The sequence below is a fragment of the Phocoena phocoena genome, chromosome 6 (assembly GCF_963924675.1).
Source record: "Phocoena phocoena chromosome 6, mPhoPho1.1, whole genome shotgun sequence".
In the NCBI taxonomy this organism is placed as follows: domain Eukaryota; kingdom Metazoa; phylum Chordata; class Mammalia; order Artiodactyla; family Phocoenidae; genus Phocoena; species Phocoena phocoena.
This window is the reverse complement of record NC_089224.1, coordinates 98191230-98214145: the sequence shown is the minus strand read 5'-3', so window position 1 is coordinate 98214145 and position 22916 is coordinate 98191230. Positions and strand designations below refer to the sequence as shown.

Below are 22916 nucleotides of genomic sequence, written 5' to 3'. Positions count from 1 at the left end.
ATTGCTTGAAGTTCCCCCGATCAGGGGGAACTTCTGCCTGGAATACCCTTGTCTCATGCCACCCTCCTTCACGTGGCTAATTCCTGCTCAGCCTTTCTGCCTCAGGTTCAATACTGCCTCCTCCAAAAAGCCTCGTCTGACCCCCCACTACCAGAGTCTGGGTGGATGCGGAGGCCTCTTTATAGTCCTGTGGCCCCAGTTATATTGTGAGGTTAATTGTTTTTGTTTTTCCCTTCCTCCTCAGCACATACTATGTCATATCTATCCCCATATCCCCCCTCCCCCCAGGAACCAGCCCAGGGACAAATTAGGTATCAATGAAAAAATTTAAGTGAGTAAACGGATACTATGAGGCCCCAGGTCTTCCTTTTCTCTCCTGCATTGAGCTCCTTACAGTCTCAAGTCATGGCCTTTGCAATATTGCAGGTCAGTCAGATGATTCTAATTTTAGCTGGCTGTCGGGCACCTTCTGATAATATTTTGCATATATTATCTAATTTATTTCCCTCGCGAACTCTGCCGGCTAGGTATTAATATCCCCATTTTTCAGACAAGAAAATGGAAGCTCAGGGTATAAGGGACTCACCCCCGGTCTCATGGTGAGTGAAGCTGAGGGACACACCTGCCGCGTATCACTGTTCTCCACAGCTGCTCCTGCCGCTGGGGCTGAGGCGCCTCCCTGAACGCGAGGCCGGGGTGGGCAGGGTGGGAAGGCAGCTTGCTTCCTGACAAGCCCTGTCCTCGGCACCTCCCTCTCTGGGAGCTCAGGAAACAAGGCTGCCTGTTGTCATCAGAGAGTGGTCAGTCTGCACCCGTGGGGGACTTGTCACTGTCTGGGCCCTAAGTTATCCATTAGCACCTCTCTGTGAGTGACACAGACCTTTCCTGGTGTTTATTAACAGGGGGCCATGTCAGCATCTGTTCCCGGCCACTGGTGTGGGGCTCAGCTGACTCGGCCCGCCAAATGGAACCCAGGTGATGTGTTCACACTTAAGGAATCAGCCAGTGAGGGGATGGCAGCCTCACTCAGCCTGGTAGGGTCTGGCTGACTGTTTTGAAACCAGTATTATCAGAACAAAAAAAAAAAAGAAGAAGAAGAAGAATTAGAGTGTCAGAACTGGAGAGATGCTTGGAAGCATCTTAGACAGCAGCTGGACGTAATAGATGCAGAAATACAGGCAGAGTGAGGCCAATGGAGAGACGTAATAATAACCAGTTCAGTACCGGGCATGCAGTAGGTGCTCAAGTATTGGCTGAATGAATGAATGATAAATGTATTTGCATTGGGTTTTTGAGTTTGTAAAACATGACCCTATGCATCTTGTCATTGCATCCTCACAATAATCCTAGATGGTTGGGAGCTAGAAATATGCTGTTCCCATTTTGCAGATGAGAAGAGTGAGGTTCAGAAGAAAGAGTCTGTAGACGGGGGTCCGCAGCCTGTTAGAAACCGGGTCGTACAGCAGGAGGTGAGAGGCGGGCAGGCGAGCTAGCGAGCAAGCGAGCGAAGCTTCATCTGCCGCTCCCCATCGCTCCCCATCGCTCCCATCGCTCCCCATCACTCCCCACCGCTCCCCACCGCTCCCCACCGCTCCCCACCGCTCCCCACCGCTCCCTTCGCTCCCCATCGCTCCCCATCGCTCCCCATCGCTCCCCATCGCTCCCATCGCTCCCCATCGCTCCCCATCGCTCCCACCGCTCCCCATCGCTCCCCATCGCTCCCACCGCTCCCCATCGCTCCCCATCGCTCCCATCGCTCCCATCACTCCCCATCGCTCCCCATCGGTTGCATTATCACCTGAACCATTCCCCCCGCCCCCCACCTCCCTGTTTGTGGAAAAATTATCTTCCACAAAACCCGTCCCTGGCGCCAAAAACGTTGGGGACCGCTGATGTAGGAGAAAGAATGTGGGTTCTGGAGTTGGACATACCTCAGTTCAAATCTAAACTCCAACACTGACCTGCAGGTTTTCCCATGTAACACAGGAAATGGCAGTCCAGTCTGCTGTGTCTTTTTGTAAATACAATTTTATCGAAACTCAGTTGTGCTCATTCACTGCATTTTGCGTGTCGTCATCACCTATTTTCTATGGCTGCTTGTGTTCTATAAAAGCAGAATTGAGTAGTTGGAACAGAGACCATATGGCTTGCAAAGCCTAAGATATTGACTATGGATTTCTGTATAGAAAAGTTTGCCAACCTCTGTTCTGCCTGGGGTGTGTTAGGTACTTAATTAATGTTGGTCTTTTCTCCTCTCAGATGAAGGAGAAATGGCTTTACTGGGATCCTTTTTCTAAGACTTTACAGGCCTTGTAAATACCACAGTGTAACACAGAACCTGGAGTTGGAAGGTGTGGCGTGAGGAACACTGGCGTTAAGAGTCAAAGACCAGGGTGTTAATCTCGGCTCTGTCCTGCCGTCCTGCTCAGCTTAAGGACGTGTCTCTGAGCTGTGAGTAGTGGGTTGAGTAGCATCCTCCCAAAACTCGTGTCTACCCAGAACCTCAGAACGTGACCTTATTTGAAGATAGGGTCTTTGCAGATGTAATTAAAATAAGGCCATAATAGATTAGGAATGCCAGGTGTTGCCAGGAGCCACAGGAAGCTGTGAGTAGGCAAGGAATGATTCTCTCCTAGAGCCTGTAGAGGAATCATGGCCTTGCTGACACCTTGATTTTGGACATCCAACCTCCAGAACTGTGAGAGAATACATTTCTGTTGTTTTAAGTCACCTGGATTATCGTACTTGTCACGGCAGCTCTAGGAAACCAGTACACTGGTGTTGGCCTCTTTTATTCCAATTCGGATTGAGGCTACTGTGACATGTACATAGGCCAGGAGGCGGCACTGGGCAGTGTGCAAAGGTGGCACAGGCTCTGTTCTTCCAGTTCTTCCTCCCCTAAGACACAGAGGGATGGGTATAGATGTCTACCAGCTTTACAGTTAGGAGAGCTCTGACTTGCCCAAGGGCACAGAGCAGGTTGGACAAGCTCAACGGTGGCCTGGAGAAAGCTCACGACCTGACGTCAGGCAGACTTGCATGCAGACCCTGGCCTCAACACTTCACATCCATGCGACCCAGGACAAGTGCCGTCTCTCCCCAGTATCCCGTTTCTCCAGCTGTACAGGGGGAGTAAAAATGCATACCTTAAGGCTATGGAGACAGCATGGGAAAGGAACCTAGCACAGTTCTCCTGTAGCAGGTGCTCAGGAAGTCATAGATGATGGAGATGATGTTGGTGATGATGGTGATTTCTGGCAAAGCTAGGACTCTCACCGGGATCTCCCCATCACCCCAGCCCACCTCCACCTCCAGGGCTGTTCCCTCCATCCCTTTGCGCCCTGCTATTGGGGCAGCTCTGAGCTCCAACAGACCCCAAATCCTGCATTCAACAGCTGGAATGAGGGATTGAGTCCTGAGTTAAGAAAATGCCAGTGTCTGCCTTAGCTCCCTCTGTCGCTTCCCAGACCAACACAGTCACTGCTCTCAACTCAGTAACAGCCCCTGTGTCAGGGCTTTGTGTTTTAAATAATGTTCTCCTAGTATAACTGATGTTTATACAGAATCAGTGCTTTCAAAAGCTAACAGCCTCCTTATTTGTATAGCCTGAGCTGTCGCCAGGTTGCCCTGGAAGGTGAACATTTTTGCTTGATTTTTTCCCCTCTTCCTTTGTTTCTCTCTGTTGTTCTGTCTCTGCTCTTTCCACTCATACAGTATCTTTCTCTTCACTTTCATTCTCTGTCTTTCTGTGTCTGTCTCCTTCCCCCATCCCCTTCCTCTCTCCCTCCCTCCCCTCCCTCCCTCCCTCCTTCCTCTCCACCTTCTCTGTACACTTCCACATTTGTTCTCCTTACCTTGCTATTTTCTCCTTTTTTAATCTCTGGGTCTTACTCCTGTTTCTCCCTTGCTTTCTCCTGATCTAGCTCTGCATTTTTTCTCTCTTTACACCCTTTGCCTCCGTCTTCCTCTCTATGACACTCCTGGGTGTGTCTCTCTAACTCTCTGTCTCTCTGTCTCTCTCTCTGTGTATCTGTCCACTTGTCAATTCATCCATCCTTCCATCTATCCATCCATCCACCTTGTTCTGGATGAGGATGTTTCTGCCTCTCGGTTTCTCTTCTTTCTTTCCAGCACATTCTCTATATGTTTATCTCTTTTCTTGCTCTCACACTCTCTCAGATTGTCTCTCCCTCCGTCTTTATCTCCTTCCCTCACTTACCACTTCTTCTCAGGGTATTAATATTTTAATAGCCTTAATGTCTTTCCAGCACCCTCAACCCTTTCCATGATTCAAAAGTGGCGGGTCTCCCAAAAGCTTCAGTTCAGGGACTGTTGATTCTCTTCCTCCATCTACCTGTTACCCTGACCTCAGTCTATATAAAGTTAGGAAGTGATGGGTAAGCTTGCAGCTCTCTTCCTCACATATTCTTTTTTGTCCCTATACAACAGCCCTGAGCATGAAGGATTTGGGATGGGAACCCAAGAGGATGGGAGTGTCCTCTTTGGAGATACTCTTGGTAAAATTACTGATTGGTGGCAGTGGCATCCATGCCTTCTGGTGTTTTCTTTGTTTCACTTGAAAAACATTTACTTAACACAAGTTCTTACCAGGCCTTGTGCTGGGGGCTAAAGTGGAATGACTAAGTCATGAGCCTTTCACTCAAGAAGCTTACAGTCTCTTTGGGAAACCATAGAGTTGTTGATGAAGATCAGTAAGATAATAGATTTAAACAATGGACTCAAAGGGAAAAGGAATTAATTCTGCTTGGGGGAAGTAGAGAAGGTTTCACAAAGGAGGTCACAGTAAGCTTGGTGGAGGTAAGGACTTTGTCCAATGTCACTACTGCATCCCTAGTACCTAGAATGGTGCCTGGCGCATAGTAAACACTCAATAAACATTTGTAATATATGAATAAATGAATGAATTTGAACTTGAATAATTTTTAAGGATTCTTAGGATTTCGCGAGGGAGAAAATTTGGAGATGAGCATCCCAGGCAGTAAAGCATGGTTAAGGATTCAGAAAGGTAAAGGTACATACTGTCCTCAGATCCCCTCTTCAGGGCTGACCCACCCATCCTCCAGAATGTGGCTGAGGCTCACAGCTCTGTCCCTCATTGGGCACTGCCTTCAGCCACAAGGAACTGCCTCTCCCAAGGATACCCCCTTCCAGATGGCAGCCATACCAATGACTGGCTGATGTGGTGTTGCAGAGGCCTGGATCCCTTGCCTGCATTCAGGGTGTCCCTAAAGGGCCATCCAAGCTCCACAGCTCCCCTCAGGACCAACTGAGGCTTCAGATCTACATGGCATCAGCCACATGGCAGGACAGCCTCTCCCCTGCCCAGTCCTGCCTTGCTTACTTCCTACAAGGATATCCCAAGAGGGCTCCTTGATAAACCTCGTATATACAATGCTCTGTTTCAGAGTCTGTTTGCAGTGAACCTGACCTAAGTTTGTGTGTTTAGGGAATGAGAAGAGACCTGGGGGTATCAAATGGAGACTCTGAGAACAGGTAAAATGTAGCCAGGCGGGGAGGCAGGAACCAGATTATGAAGGACCTTGAATGCCAATGAAACCAATTTAGATTTTCTTCTATAAGTAATGGAGAACTATTGATCCATGGGGTATCTAATTAGAGCGGGGACTTACTAAGTTCACTGGCAGTCAGTATGAAAGATGGGCTAGAAGGGGATAAGGCTGGAGTCAGGGAATAAGCTAGGAGACTGAAACCTGGAGCTCCAAGCCTGAGGAGAGAAAGGATGGGGGAAGGGATGATGGATGGTCCAGAGACATCAGCAATAGTGCTCACTGGCCTCCTCTTACGACATGTACATGTACCAGCATCTCCCTTCTTTCAAAATTCCAGATTCCATGAGGCATACAACATGGAAGAACATAGTGCTTCTTTTTACTGCCTGTAGTGTCCCTTTAATAATATCTCCTGCAAGTGTAGGCATCATAAATAATCCAGTGCTACGATATTCCTTATTTGGGGCCCTTTTTCCAGAATCTTCCATTTGAATCTCTCATGTAATAGAATTTTGGCAGATCCATGGATTGTGGTAGCTAGTCTAGTCTTGTCTCTTGTGAACCTCATTTGGGAGGAGTCATGCATTTGCCTAGAATCTTATCACCTTTACAACAGCTGATGCTACCATTATTGATGGTGTGATTTGTATGCAACAGTCTGAAAAATAAAATTCTAGGGTACGAGGGTCAGACAGTTCTGTGTTTGTATCTTGGCTCTGCTGTTATAGGCTGTGTGATAATTTGGGGTAAGCCCCACACCTCCCATAGCTTCAATTTACATGCACAACGTTGGAATAATAGGAATTTTGCAGAGTTGCAGAGTTGTTATGGGGAGGTCTGGACTCTGTAAAAACATGTATAATGCAAGTTAAGAGTTGTGTAGTGGGAAGAACTTTCTCTTTGGACCCAAATGGAGCTTGACACGGACTTTAGTTCTGCCACGGTACAGGCTTGGTGACCTTCAACAAAACACTTCACCTTTCTTTTTTTTTTTTTTTTTTAAATGAAGTATAGTTGATTTACAATATTGTGTTAGTTTCAGGTGTACAACAAAGTGATTCAATTATAGACATCTTTTTTCGGATTCTTGTCCATTGTAGGTTATTACAAGTTATTGAATATAGTTTCCTGTGCTCTACAGTAAATCCTTGTTGTTAATCTATTTTATATATAGTGGTGTGTATCTGTTAATCCCATTCTGCTAATTTATCCCTCCCTCCCTTTCCCCTTTGGTAACCGTAAGTTTGTTTTCCATGTCTGTGAGTCTGTTTCTGTTTTGTGAATAAGTTCATTTGTATTTTTTTTAGATTCCACTTGTAAGTGATATCATATAATATTTGTCTTTCTCTGTCTGACTTGCTTCACTTAGTATGATAATCTCTAGGTCCATCCGTGTTGCTGCAAATGGCACTATTTCGTTCCTTTTCATGGCTGAGTAATATTCCATTGTATACATGTACCACTTCTTTCCTCTGTTGATGGACACTTAGGTTGCTTCCATGTCTTGACTTTGTGAATGATACTTCACCTTTCTGAGCCACAGTTCACTTATTGGTAAAATGGAAATCTCATGCCTACTTTCCAAAATTATGAGGATTAATGAAATAAAGGGTACCAAGTTCCAAATATATTCCTCTTTATCAAAACTAGACAACCATCGGAAATTCCACGGCGGTCCAGTTGTTAGGACGCGGCACTTTCACTGCTGGGGCTGGGGTTCGGTCCCTGGTCAAGGAACTAAGATCCCACAAGCCGTGAGGTGCAGCCAAAGAAAATACAACAACAAAAACCTAGACAACCGTCATGTCATATGATGATATATCTGTTGAATTTGTTTCTTTTTGTTTTTCTTTACTTCTTATTTTTTAAATATGTATTTCATTTTCTTCGTTGTGAGTATAATAAATGATGAGCTCAAAAGTAATAAATGCACATTAAAATTATTTGGAACCCGATGATGATACAGATGTCTCTGGAATTTAACCATCTCCTTTCTCTCCAAGGGAAGAAGCCATGCTGTCCACATACTTTGAAACCATCAATGACCTGCTGTCCTCCTTTGGGCCCGTCCGTGACTGCTCTCGGAACAATGGGGGCTGTACTCGAAACTTCAAGTGTGTGTCTGACCGCCAGGTGGACACCTCAGGATGTGTGGTAAGTGCCATTGGCCTGTGAATGTGGTGCCGGCCCAGGTGCCAAGGCTACATGCTGGAGGCCCCTCCCTGTGAGGGGCAGCTGGTCAAGGGAGATCATACTACTCATAGCACCTACCTCTGTGGCTTTCAACACACCAGGCTGCCTTGGTTTCCTCATCTGCAAAGCGGGATAATTAAACTTACCTCCTGGAAGTGTTGGAGGCATGAAATGAGATATTAGAGCATCAGTACCCAGTAGGTAGGTCCTTGAGAGCTCCTGGCCTCTGGTTCACCAATACCCCAGGCCTTGCCCCTGCCCTGCCCCGCCCCACCGGTACAAGATCCACCAGTCCGCTGTAAGCTCTTAATTGGATTAAGGGTCTGAGGGTGTGGTCACTCTCAATCCCCAGGTAGAACAATGAACACCTTTGAAGGAATTCTGTTTACAAATCTCCAGAAACACCTCTGGATAGGATCATGTATAAAGGTGCTCAGAATGGAAATGAGTTGGGGCCTTAGCCCTCCCCAGTGTATTCACACTGGGGTTTAGCCTTCCAGGAAGCTTACAGTCCAGTTGAGAGTGAGGTAGGGCCTGCCTTATTTCTGTGCGCTCAGTGGGGAACATGTCACCTGTGCAGAAGAGAAGTTTCAGCTGAGACCTAAGGTTTGTAGAAGGCTTCCTGGAGAAGTTGGTGTCTTAACTGTCTTCAAAAGAGGGGTCAACGTACATTAGGAAAAGAGTGGGGATGGCCAAGGCAAAGCCATGGGGGGGGGGTGGCCTTGTTTGCATGGAGCTTTAATATCAAATGTGGGATAAGGACACAGAAGAAGATATGTGAGGATCATTGTTGCTTATAGAAGAGGGTCCTTAACTGGATGATTTGTTTTATAGGAATGACCAAGGGTGCTTGTTTAAAATGCACATTCCAGGTTCCACACTAGAAATTTTGATTCTATAGACGGGTTTCTGTCCCAGGAATCTGAATTTGTAACAATGTAATGAGTGTGTATATGTGTGAGACATGGGAGTGTGTTGGAAGCACACTTGGGAAGCATTGTCCTACAAGCTGAACACCTTAGCCGGGTATCCAGTGCCTTCTTGATCTGGCCCCTTTCCAACCTTGCCATCACTTTACTTCATTCTCCACTAGAGCCAAATGGAGCTAATTAGTTGTTGTTCCTGAATATACTTGCCACCAATGTGGGAAGCAGAGTGACTTTCCAAGGTCTCACCACAAGGGGGCAGGATGGAGGCCCAAGAACATGTCTCCAATACTCTCCGTGTTAGAGCCACTTTGGGCTGCTTTCCTGAGGAGCTGAGAAGGGACAGCAGCAGAGAACCTTGGAAAGAAGGCTGGTCTGAGTGAAGTGGGCTTACGCCCTGACTTGGTCATTGGTGAGCTTTAAAATGTGTTGACCTCATTAGCCTCAGTTTCTTAATCTTTCAAAGAGAGCAATAGCTCTTGAACTCACAGGTTTTCTGAAAAACCAAAGAATGTAACTGGAAATTGTTTGAGATTTACCCAGTGCCATTTGTGTGTGATATGATGAAAGCCACAGCTACTGATGTATTTATGTAGGGGATATGATACGATATTTGGGGCCACAGAAATTCAAGAGCACCGTGTATTTAATTTCCTATAGTGCTTCTACAACTGAATTTTATTTATTTTCTGCTCCACCCATTGGCAGTGGAAACGTAATTCTAGTCAGTTTAGGTGTGCTGCCTCCTACCACTTCCTGAATGTCTAAGTTCAAGGGGACTGAGGTACTTGTAAGGCATGGGAGTGAGGGGATGCTTGATGCTTGCCCATCACCTCTCAACTCTAGTACCTGCTGTCTCATCTGGCCCTTGTCCATCACTCTCTTTCCTTTTTGGCATAAGCCAGGACCTCCCTGTTCCACCTGATTTATAGGTGCATGGTCCATCCTGGCATCTGCTGCTGGTTCTCTTCATCCCCACCACTCGTCATTTGAGGCCATCTGGTTTTAACCATTAGATAGCTTACCCACCCTATTGAGGAAATGAGGAATGTCCAGCAGCTCTTCTACACAACCCTCAGGACATGAGGGTCTGAGGGGAGCTGGCCGAAGCCCTCTTAATCCAGACAGACCATGAAGGCATTTGTAGATGGAAGCTTTCATGGCAGAGCACTCGACCACATTTACCATCCACTGGACACTATCCGGCAGGTGAGACACAGACCCCCCTTTGCCTTCAGATCCTTCAAACCCACCTGATTTTCTACAGCCCTCGTCCTTTCCAACCACCCGTGTCATTAGCGTAGTGGGAATAGAGACAGGGTCTCTTTAACAAGGTCATCTTGCTTGACTTCCAACATTGCTGTCTTCCCCCCAGATCAAGTAGTCTTTATGGGTGGGAGGGAAGCCACTTCTCTAACAGATCACAGATTCTCCCTATTATTACTATTATCATTATTCCTTCTAATTAGACCTCAACTTCTGAAACCCAAAATTAAAAAAAAAAAAAAATGTCCTTCTCTTGCTTGGTGCTCTGATTCTGCTGTGCTAACCTGCTCCTGGGATAATGGGTCCTCAGGCATGCAGCTGCCTAAATTGGGGAGGGTCATAGGATGTGTGGTAGGCAGAATAATGGACCCCCAAGGATGTCCACATTCTACTGCCTAGAACCTGTGAATATGTTACTTTCCATGACAAAGGAGAATTCAATTCACATATGGATTTAGATGCTAATAAGCTGAATTTTGAAGAGAAAGATTATCTTGAGTTATCTGGATGAGCCCAACGCAACCAAAGTCCTTAAATATGGAAGAGGGAGGCAGCAGAGGAATTCAGAGTGATGCCGCATTGCTGGCTTTGAAGACGGAGGAAGGGGGTTATAAGTTAAGGAAAGTCTGTAAAAGTTGGATGAGGCAAGGACATGGATTCCCCACCCCCCCCAACTAGAGCCTCTAGAAAAGGAATGTAGCCTTGTTGAGACCTTGAATTTAGTGCACCAGGCTTTTTTTCTACTTCTAACCTGTAGCACTGCAAGATAAATTTGTGTTTCTTAAACTGCCATGTGCGTGGTAATTTGTTACAAGAGCAGTAAAACACTAATGCAGGTGAGCAATAATATGGGAAGGGAGGTTGGTCCTGGAGATAATATATAAAAAATTATCCTGTTATTTTGATTCTTAATTATTTCCAGGGAGACCCTCACCTCTTGACCAGGGATAGAGAAAGTAAAAGTGAATGAAGCATCAAAAGAGGGAGGGAGGGAGTCTTGTGTTCCCCTTCAATGTGCTAAAGAGTGAAAAGAAAAAGTTATCTACTAGAAGTGGTCTAAATGTGACAAACATAATGATGTCAGCAACGCACAGCTTGAAGAGTCAACTATGGTTCCATTTATTCTGTGTGGCCGTGTAAACATTGCAAAATTCTAATCAAGATAGAGGGCAAAACCAAAGAAAACCGTAAGCATTTAATCATGATGATACCCTGAGGACGATGTGCCCACCGCCTCTGAGTAGCTGCTGCCCCCTGAAGCATTTCACTGCCGCTGTTCCCTTGTGTTATCCTGGTTTTCCCAGCTCCAGACGGAAACTTTTATTGGACTCAACCCCAGACAATCTGGTGATCAAAACGTATCCTCCTTAGCCCCTTTAGAAATGTCAATTCACAGCTCACCGTCAGTGTTCCAATTTTCTGTTATTGTGTAATAAACCTGATTTGCGGCAACAGGGATGGACCTACTCATGCTGAGTGAAGTAGGTCAGACAGAGAAAGACAAATATCATATGGTATTATTTATATGTGGAATCTAAAGAAATGATACAAATGAACTTATTTACAGAACAGAAACAGACTCACAGACTTAGAAAACAAATTTATGGTTACCAGAGGGGAAAGGTGGGGCAGGGGAGGGATAAATTAGGAGTTTGGGATTAACATATATACACCACTATATATAAAATAGATGATCAACAAGGATCTACTGTATAACACAGGGAACTCTACTCAATATTCTGTAATAAACTAAATGGGAAAAAAATCTGGAAAAAAAATCATATATATGTCATATATATATCATATATATGACATATATATGTCATATATATGGATATCACTTTGCTGTACACCTGAAAATCATACACTGTAAATCAAGTATACTCTGATATAACATAAAAATTAAAAAGAGAAGTTCTATTGAACAGTGGTTATCTAGAACACAGTTTATAGTTCTCATTTTTTAAAAATATGTATGAAGATCATACCTGATTTTTAGAGAATGTTAGTAATTTGAAAAATTAATTACATTAAGAAAAGAATGAGTTAAAAAAAAACAAACTCTGGCTTAAAACAACTAGTTTGTTTTGCTCACAGTGTTGTGGGTCAGGAATATGCAAAGGGCTCAGCTGGGTGATTTGTCTCTGGTCCATGGCAGGTAGTGTATCTGTAGCTGGAGGATTTGCTTTCCAGAGGAGCCCTTCACTTACATGTCTGGTTCTGGGGCTGGTGTGGCTTACAGCTGATCCTGGCTCTGTTAGACCTCAGCTGGGTCCATCTCTAGAGCACTTGCCCATGATGTCTCCATTTGGCTTGGGCTTCTCATGCCATGGAGGCTGGATTTGCAAAGGAAATATCCCAAGATCAAGTGCTCCAAGAGCCTAGGCAGAAGCTGTACGTCTTCTTAGCATCTAGCCTCAGAAGTTCCAGGACATCATTTCTACCACAATCTATTGGTCAAACAGGTCATTGATTTCAGCTCAGATTCAAGGGAAATGAACTGGACTTCACTTGTCCATGAGAGGAGTAGCCATCTTTAATCTACCTATTTTCCTGCAGCTTGGACTCACAGACCAGGAAGGGGCCCTGGAGATCTTCTAACCAAGCCAGCACCTCTCCCACTATACAGACAGGAAAACAAAGGGCTAGAAAGATGCGGGAGTCACTCAAGTTCATGGAGGGAAGCAGTAATAGAATCAAGATTTGATCACAAAACTCCTTCCATGCAGTTGTACCTTCCTAGGTCATGGTCTTTTAGCATCATCGTTGCCACTGTAGCAGTCCAAATATTGACTTGGCAACACTGTATCCAGCACTGTGAATGTAACAGAGGATACAAGAACAACAGCCCTGCCTTGTTTTATAAGCTAGTTCAGAAGGCAAGGTGGACTTCGGCAGGGCTGCAGCGTGACCTTCACATGAATAGGTCACTTTGTATCTCTGCACAAGAATATCCATCAGGGCTGATATGAGCACCAGAGGGAAGGGAGGGGATGTGGGAGAGAACCAACACTCATTGAGCACCTACTGTGTGCCATTTCACTTATGTTCATGGCAGTTCAGTGCTTATAACCACCCCCCTAGATGGGTATTATTGTATCCATTTTACAAAAGAGAAAAACTAGTACTATAAGAGCAACCATCCTCACAGTGACTGCGTGCCAGACATGATTCTAAGTGATTTGCTTATTTTAACCAATTTAATTCTCACAGTCATCCTATGAGCTAGGTTTTATGATTATCTCCACTTTACACATGAGAAAAAATGAAACTGGTTGGGAACGGGAGTATGGGGAAGAGCACAAAGGAGTGTGGGGAAAAAGGACTGTGCTAGGAGCCTTCATAGAAATTTAGGACTGAAAGAGGTACAGAGATTTATACACTTGCTGGACCCTATAGAGTGATGGTGTCTTTTAGGAGGTGTGTCTAATGTCAGTTTCCAGCCCTGCCTCTGAATTCCAGACCAATCCCACTCTACCCCACCCCCTGCAAGTCACCCAACCACTTCCTACTTCCTCTTCTCCCTCTTTTTTTTTTTGTTTTTTTCCCCACTTTGACCTAGAAAGCCATCTGGCCTCCCAGGTATTAGGAAGGACCAGGAGACCCCTGATTGCCCTTGAAATGCTGAGAGGCAACAAAAAAAATGCTGCCTTTTAAAAAGCCAAGATGAGTAAAGTTACAAATTTTCATTTAGTATAGGTCAGGCCCCTCTTTGGCACCACTCAGGGAAGCAAAGACTGACATCTGGTTCAGTTAGGGAGAGGGAGGCTGCTTCTTTCCATTCCTCATGTTTTCCCCTTTCAGTGACTCAACTGGACTGTAATGAAAGGAAACAAAACTCAAGAAGAGCGGGGAGCACAAGTGATGGGAATCAGAAGAGTGAGAAATCACTTTGAAACACAGCCCAGGCCCTGCTGACTGGGAAGCCCACCCCAGTGTGCCTAGCTTCCTGCCGTTCTGTATGGGCAGAACAGGGCTGAGCCATGGTGGGGTCTGGGCCCTGCCAAGTGGGTCTTCCTCCCCAGAAATGGACTCTCCATCCCTGCAGGTCAGCGACAAGGGGGTGTGATGGATTCATGGTACAAGCAGGATAGGTTTTGCCAGGGTCCAAAATAGGAGGAATGACGCTTGTCACGTTTTTCTTATTAAACATCTTCATAAACATGCAGTCAAGAGGCAAAGCTTCTTTATGCAGACTCTTTCAGAGATGCTTGGTCTGGGAAGCAGGATTTAAAGGGTGAAGCATTTTTTTTGCGGTACGCGGGCCTCTCACTGTTGTGACCTCTCCCGCTGCGGAGCGCAAGCTCTGGACGCGCAGGCCCAGCAGCCGTGGCTGACGGGCCCAGACACTCCGCGGCAATGTGGGATCTTCCCGGGCCAGGGCACGAACCCGCATCCCCTGCATCGGCAGACGGACTCTCAACCACTGTGCCACCAGGGAAGCCCTGAAGCATCTTTTATATGGTATCCTCATCAAAGTGCCTTCTGCTCAAACAGGTCCATAGACAGATAATTTTCTTTTCTTTTTTTTGTTTGACAAATCATTTTATTATTGTTTGTCTCAACAATATACATTGCCCAGAAGGTACCATATGCGTATATGGTGTGGTGCGTGTAAAGAACCTCTTCTTTAACGGCTTCAAGGAGACACTTGCCTTTTTTTTAAATCAGTTTTATTAGTTATCTGTTTTATACATATTAGTGTATACATGTCAATCCCACTCTCCCAATTCATCCCACCACCACCGTCTCCCACCACTTTCCCCCCTTTGCGTCCATACGTTTGTTCTCTACATCTGTGTCTCTATTTCTCCCTTGCAAACTGGTTCGTCTGTACCATTTTTCTAGATTCCACATATATTTATTAATATATCATATTTGTTTTTCTCTTTCTGACTTACTTCACTCTGTATGACAGTCTCTAGGTCCATCCACATCTCTACAAATGACCCAATTTTGTTCCTTTTTATGGCTGAGTAATATTCTGTTGTATATATATACCACATCTTCTTTATCAAGACAGAATTTTCTATATGCACCTTTATCAGTAATACTAGTACCGATGGCATTAATTAATGAAGAAATCATTGCTATTAAATATATCAATGATAGTCTCACTGATGGAGATGCATCTAGAGAGTGTTTGAGTGCTAATTACAGACCAGGCCCTGGGATAAGTGCTTAAAATGCGTCATCACAGTGAATCCTCATAGCTGCCTGATGAGATGGGCATGATTACTACTCCTGTCTTGTCCGTGGAAAAAGGGATTCAGAAAGCATGAGAAATTTGACCAGAGCATAAATTCAAACCCAGGTCTATCTAAATCCAGAGCTACTCTCTTACCTCATCAGATGCAATTTCCAGAGGCTGAGGGTAGTTCCTCAAGGATAAAGCAAATGTCCCCATGTCAGGGAGCATACAAGGAGGGGACACTTCCTTCTCCCCACGCTCCATCAATGTCCGGGGTTCCTTCTTCCTCGTATGTATCCAGGAGATCTGGAGGAAGAAAAAGGGAGTGAGTATTGGAAAAAGGGAGAGGCAGGTGAAGGAAGTTTCCAAAGAAGGAAATTGGAGCCATGCCTCTTGACTCAGTGCCTGTACACAAGGCTCAGACTTTGGGAGGTGAAAAGGAAGGGTGTTCTCTTTCAGTTGGGAGCTGTGCCTTTGCATCTTTTCTTTGTGAACTTCAAATAAAGCCCTCCTCCCTTCTGCATATGGGGATGAGGGGGATGCAGTTTGGGGTTTCCAAGATTATAATGTGTGGCATTCTCTTAAAGCCTGTGCACCCTTTTATGACATTAAACATTATTCCTCCCATGACATTTGAAGCTGTCTCTATTTTTTCCCCCTCATTTTATTTATTTGGGACCCAGATTTGCTGGGTCTGATGGTATTTCTGGTAAGCTGGTTTTATTGTGTGGAAGTCATTATCTGTTAAAGTCAAGGAACAGCCCCCACCCTTCCAAAGTGATGGGTTTTACCCTTTGCTTCCCAGAAGGATGGTGTGGAGGAAAAGAGCCTCAAATTGGAGGCAGGGGATAGAAGCTTCAGTCCTGGTTCTGCCACTTGTTGGCTGCAAGCTGGAATAAATCCCTTCAGGAAGGCGATGGCCATCTGTGTGGACCGCATGCTGGACCCAGAGAGGAAGCTTGGGACCAGCCTGGGGAGGGCCCGAGGAATTGCTAAGGGCCCTGAAATCTCATGACGTATGTTCCCAGAGGGCAGTGATTCTAGCATTGGAAAGATCTGAGGGCAGGGACAGGCAGCATGGGGTGGAGGCCAGGGCTTAACTCATTGGCTGGTGGGGAAAACAAACACAGAGAGAGGGATGGTTGGGGGCGGTGGGGTGGGCATCTCCATCCCTTTGCTTCCCTTTTGTAAGCATCTCTGGAGTCATCATTGACATTTTAATTGTGTTTCATGCACCTGCATCAAACACCTTTTCACCTTAGGAAGGTACCACGAGAGAGAATGTATTTCCTCCTACCATCACCTCTGCCTTCAGGAGGTCACAGTTTCTGGCATCAGAGAAACCTGGGCCCAAAACTTGCTCTGTCACTCACTAGCCGTGTGACCTTGGGACAGATTACTTAAGGCCTGTGAGTCTTGGGTTCCTGTTGAGTAAAATGGGATAATAATACCTGGCAAAGCTGCTGTTAAGACTCACTGAGATAATGCATACACAGTGGGCCAGCACCTGGCTCTAAGTAGGCATGAAGCATCATCACTATTATTATTATTATCTGATGTCTCACGTAGGGATGATGAGGATGGTGGTGGCAGTGATGATGAGAGCTCAAATTGTCTGATTGCTCGCTATGTCCAGAGCCCCTGACATGGTCTCCTTCTTGTCCCTTTCCTTATAGGTGGGAAAACTGAGGCAGGGAGAACATAAATAACTCAGGTTCACACACTTAAATTCTAGAGCAGAGGATTTCAGCCACGCATCCTGATGCCAGAACTCTCATCCTTAACCGAGGCAGATTCTTCATAAACATCATTTGTAGTGCTTGCCTGATTTCTGTGGACAGGAATATTCCATCATTTATTTTTGTCTTATTGTTGGACATTTTGAGTGTTCCAACTTTATTATAAACAATGTGCTCTGAGCATCTTTGGGCAGAAGGCTCCTTCTGTGTTTTATTTTTTTCTAGAAGTCTGTGAGGACGATTTCAAATTGCATTCTTGCTCCATGATTTTGGTGAAGGTATGGGGTGGATTAAAATAAAAAGGAGGAGCTGTCTCTGGTTTTCTAACCTTCTCCTGTTTTGGGTGCTGTATCCGACTCAAGGGTGTTTGGTTTGGTTTTGTTCTGCATCCAACTCAAGGGTGTTGGGCCAAATGGGCCCTTGAAGAAGGGAGTGATAGAATAAAAGTAATACGTTAGGAAGTAGAGCCTGGTGAATTGTGCAAAAATGCATATGGAAGAGAGTCCCAAAGCAGAGGAATGGTGCAGACAAGAGTAAATGAGGCAGCAGGGCTGTCATCTCGTTGAGGACATGAGGGGGCTCAGAGGCAGTGACTGCAAAGTTCTTAGTGGCCATGCTGAGTGCTTGTGAGGAAGGATTCCATAGCTGTTGGAATGCTGATAATTAGCTTTTTCTTAGCTCTGAAATGGAAACCTTTAATAATTGTGTTTGTCTTAATTATAGTAATAGAATTTTGGCATTTATAAGGTATTTTACCCCATCCAGTTTTCAATCTTCTTTTTATTTTTTTTTTAGTTTTCTTTTAAGTAACTCATGCTCATTGTAAAATCAAATAAAACCAATTCAAACACTGATGAAATGTATAAAGAAAAAAAAACAAAACAAGGTCCTCTTTATCACTTACTTTAGAGATAACTGTGCCACACTTTGGGTTATATATATATCTTCCTATACATTTTCCCCCATGCATATGCAAAAATAAATAAGAATTTATACGTGTAAGTTTTTAAATGGAAGCGTTAGAAGTATACAGTCATGTCCTTTTGGGGTAACTTTATATGTCAGAACTGCATGTATTTACATATGCTTTTCAAAGAGCATTTCCCTTTCTTCTTTTTAAACTGGCTCCCTAACTTGATCTTAACCGTATATAAACCCTTTTCCTTATGTCAAAAATTAATATGAGTGGGCTTCCCTGGTGGCGCAGTGGTTGAGAGTCTGCCTGCCGATGCAGGGGACATGGGTTTGTGCCCCGGTCCGGGAAGATCCCACATGCCGCGGAGCAGCTAGGTCGGTGAGCCATGGCCGCTGAGCCTGCGCATCCGGAACCTGTGCTCCGCAACGGGAGAGGCCACAGCAGTGAGAGGCCTGCGTACCACAAAAAAAAAATAAAAAAAAAATGAGCAAACTGAGGCCAGAAAACATAAGAGCAATGCTTGTCTTGAACCCAGGTGTCCTGAATTCCAATCTAGGACCCTCTCTCTTCCACACATGTAGTATCCTTCTTTTATTTTTTATCATCATTCTTTTATCTTGTATCATGGGTCTTGGGTAAGTGGATGAGAAAAGATGTCATCATCATTATTGTTGTTAATTTGAAAAGTTATCTTTGTTTTCCTGTATTCTCCAGCTTCTTCCTGAGCCCTGCCTTCATAAGTCTTCCCCCACCAGCCCAGATACTCTTGGAGACCATAAAAGTTGTCCAGGGATGGCAAACTGTTTGGAGCACAGGAAAAAGAATAACTGGACTCCTGCCACCAGCCACGATCATGAAACCTTTTAGTGTTGAGGGAGCAAACAGTGAGAATGTTTCATAAAACAATCATTAGCCTTTCTACTCACTGAGAAAATAGCACCCGGATAGAGTTATATATGTTTCTTGGGAAGTGGGCTAGTTAATCAGAATTCCAGTCCAGAGGAAAGAGCAGACTTGGCTGTGATACAGGCTTGGGTTCAAATCACATCCCTTTCACTGGGAAGTTGGGTGACTTTGGGCAAATTGCCGAATGTATCTGAGCCTTTGTTATCTTGTCTGTCCATAAACTAAGAATGGCCCTTGTGCCTTACAATGTTGTTGGCTGAGCCCAGTTTGAATAGCTGGGTACCAGCCAGACACAGTTATGTAACCTCACTTGCCAGGGCTAGTACCAATTGTATAGAGAGGAGCTTGGTGAGCTAGGGACCTGGGATCCTCTTCTGGCTTCCATTGAGTGAAGAATTTTTTTTCACCATCATTGAAAGGAAAGGTGATTTCAGGAGCCCACTGTCCTGGGGATGGTATAGACCTAGGTTGTAACATGATCCTCTGTCTCAATGTGGCTCTACTTACTGTGCGTTCTTAGCTAAACCCCTTATGCTTTCTACAAACTCAGAGACTTTAACTTGATTCTCTCTGGGGCTCTTTCCTTCCCTGCAACGGTCTGTAAATCAAAGCTGTGCTTGTGTCCCTAGAGGAAACAACCCAAAGATCAGCCTATGCAACAGCCCCTGGGACTTGTACCCTTCCCCACCCTCCCTTGGAGAGTTGTTCTTTCGTACACAGTAAACCTTAGGGAGAAGATGGGGTCCTCCACAGGGTGGAATTTCAGGCAGGAGTGTTGTAACCAACCTCCATGATTCTGTTGTTGCCTCGTTTAGATAATGAGGCATGTCAATTAAAAACTTATTTGTTTCAATTATTAAATTATTGTATGCACATATTAAGAATGTTTAGAATACAGAGGGAGGAAAATGAAGAAAAATATCACCCATAGTTATACCACCTCCAATAATCACCATTAACATTTCAATATTGCCTTTTAGTAGCTTTTCTACATGATAGAAATTTTAGCATAATAGACATTTTTGCATAACAGAAAATTTTGCATAATATAATTTAGCAATTTTATTGTGAAATATAATAGATGTGGAAAAATGGGTAGAACATTATGTGCCATTTCATCAGTAGTAATTAAGTAATACCCATCTACCCATCACCCAGGTCAAGAATTAGAATATCGCCTGCATTCCACAAGCCCTCCCCTAACACACCCACTGTTTCTCTGTTTCCCGTTTTAGCTCCTCTTCCCCTCTAGACCTTCATGCTAATCAGGCCCTTTATATTTTCTTTATAGTTTTCACACCTATGTATACATAGAACAATTTATTTTATTCTTTTGATCGTTGGTGGTGGATGACCTAGCATTCAACACATCTCATTAAGCTAGGTAAAACTGATATTCTTCTTTGGTTGAGGCCAGAACTGGCTATCAGCTGGTTCACAGTTTTATTCAAACTTTAGCTGCATTTACAATGTAACCTCCAAGTACCTACTATATGTAGGACACTCCGTTAGGCTGCAAAGTTACAGCAATGAACTGTGTCTTGGCAGCAAAAAAGCTCACAATCTGTTTACCTGGCTAAAAATTGATGCTCTGGTCCTACCAGCATGAATCACACGTGGATGCTTCCTTACGGCCCAAACACGCAATAAACGTCCTCCTAATGATTCCCTCTGCTGTAGACTCTGGCCTAGGCTGTTGCTTCCTGTCCTTTGAATCTTTGGCACCCATATGAACATATTCGTTTTCTTTTTTCCAGCTGGTCCAAAACCTTGCAGGCTTTTCCTAGGGCATACTTTAAAATGTTACATCCTGGGTTCATCCTGGGTGAGAGGAAAAGATTTTAGGCAGGGGATGGGGTTAGAGAGAGAAAAAGAACAAATGTCTCTTAAGCTGCTTGTAAGTGTAACTTTAGATCTTGGAATCCTCACAGCACCCCAGCCAAATGCTAGCACCATCCCCATGCTGAGAGTGTGGAAGCCAGCTCAGGAAAAGAGGTGGTGTCCCCAGTGTCCCTCGGATGGGAATGGGCGGCATTGGGATCAGAACCTGAATCTGAGGGGCTCTGGTAACCTTGATGGAAAAGTTGAGAGCCCTGGTGGGCAGATGGTCTTCCTGGAGCACAGATCCGTGTTGCCGTAGTTGATGACATTGGACAACGAAATGTCTGTGTTCTCACCTGCACAGCTCTGCACTACAACGTGGGATGAGGGGATAGTTCAGTGGGATTGGAATGGTGTGTGCTTAGCCCAGAGTCTGGGTGATATTTAGTACTCGGTAAACAGTAGCTAGAGGACAGAGTCAGAGAGACCACTGGGGAGGTTGTGAAATTAAAGTCTTGAAGGATGCTGCCGTGGGACTGGATGCTTAGTGCCCTGCTGTGGGTGGCAGGGATGTGAGAGCATCAGAGCTGACGCTTAGTTCTCAGCGCTTGTAAATTCCCATCCGCCCACCTCCATTCCCGAAACGTTGGACTGGGGAACCTCAGGGTCCAACATATATGACATCTGTCTCCATTCTGGGGTGGACTTTTTTCCTCCTTTCTCTTTTTGCTCTCTGCGACACACACAAAAAATATGCAAACTGCCCAAAATTACACTCAACATACGCTGAATAAATATATACCCACAGAAGCATATGTTCAATGGCTGCTACTCCCTGCGGTTCAAAGCCAACTAGCTTATAAAACCATTCTTCACACAGAGTCCGGGTGATCAATGAGGAGGTGCAGTGTGAGGACACAGCCTTTAGCTGCAAATTGAGTTTTTAGTTACAAAGGATGGGGAAGGGAAACCAGCCAGTGAAACCCAGCAGGTACTGAAAAGTCCGCATGTCCAGCCTGTCCTATCAAGGACCTGGCTGTGGCCCTGGGATGTCTTGCTCTTGACGAGGCATAGGGGTGGGTAAGAGGGGATTCTTTGGAGTCAAGCCGTGTGGGTTTAAATCCTGACTCTGCCACTTACCGTGTAGTATTGGGACAGGTTGCCTTAAACCTCTTTGTTTTAGTCTCCCAGTATCGAAAAAGGCGTTATGTAATAGTACCTATCTTTCACGGTCATTGTATAAAGAAGTACAACCATAGGGTTAAGGAAACAGACCCTGGTGCTAGATTTTCTGTCTCTGCCACCCACTTACTGGCGATGTGACCTTGGACAAGTTAACGAACCTCACTGGGCCTCATTTTCCCTATCTAAGTGTGCATGATAATAGTTTCCACCACCGCGGAAGAGATGAGTTAATGCATGTTCACGGCTTAAAATGGGACCTGGCTCCAAACTAAGTGCTCAGATCACGTCCAAGGCCATTTTCCTCAAGTGCCCCCTTGTACACAGGTCTGAAGCAAGCATACCTTGTCAAAATGCCCTTTTGCTCTGTGCCACTCACAGAGGAAAGAGGACAGGAGGCTTCTGAAAACTAAAAGAAATGCAAGCATCTATAGTGTAGACCTGGCAAAAGCCATCTCTCTTCTCCAAGCCTGTTTCCCATTTGTGAGTGGTGAAAATAATAGTACATCCTTTTCTGAGTAGTGGTGGAGATTGGATAAGATACTATACCCTGGCAGTGTGTCTGGCATGTGGGGAGAGCACCATCAATGCCCATTTCCCTCCCTGTGCCCTGAAACCACAAAGTGCCTAAACCCAGGTGTCAGCGATTACAGCCCCGACCTTGACAAGAGGGGCTCCTTCACAGGTGGGGGGCGGGGGGGGCGTCTCGCTGTCAGCCCAGCAGGCGCAGCGTTGGGATGGTACAGACCTGAGCTCAGTGTATGAGCCTACGCTCCACCCCACACCCGCTCACCGTGTGACCTTGGCAAGTCCTTGGACATCTCACACCTCAGGGTCCTCTCCTTCCAACTGGCATCTGAGTCTCTATCTTGCAGTCCCATGAAGTTAACACAATATAATGAATGGAAAAGTACTTTAGAAACCTTAACGCACATGTGAAAGGCAGCATAGCGAGACTTGATATCTCAGCTCTGCCACTTACTTGCCCTGTGGCCTTGGGACAAGTGACAAAAGTTGTCTGTGCCTCATTTTCCTTCTCTGAAAAATAAGGAGAGTCGTGTACCTGCACCATCAGGCTGGAGTTAAGAGTAAGAATTAATATTCATAACACATTGAGAACAGTGCCTGGCACACGGTAAGCACTATTAAGTGTTAGCTATTATTATTATTAATGAGCTATACAAAGGCTATTTATTATCATCACTAGACAGTTACTGAATAGACATTCGTCAGGACTCCTGGCAG

At 45.0% G+C, this 22916-nt stretch overlaps 1 protein-coding gene across 3 annotated transcripts in view; it reads left to right on the top strand.

Moving 5' to 3' along the window:
- ASTN2 (astrotactin 2) overlaps window positions 1-22916 on the top strand; it is a 914376-nt gene that overhangs the window by 547579 nt on the left and 343881 nt on the right. For all 3 annotated transcript variants that reach the window (XM_065878807.1, XM_065878806.1, XM_065878804.1), the window contains one exon: window positions 7535-7685. In XM_065878807.1, the coding sequence (XP_065734879.1) occupies window positions 7535-7685 (151 nt within the window). The remainder of the gene's footprint in view (window positions 1-7534; window positions 7686-22916) is intronic.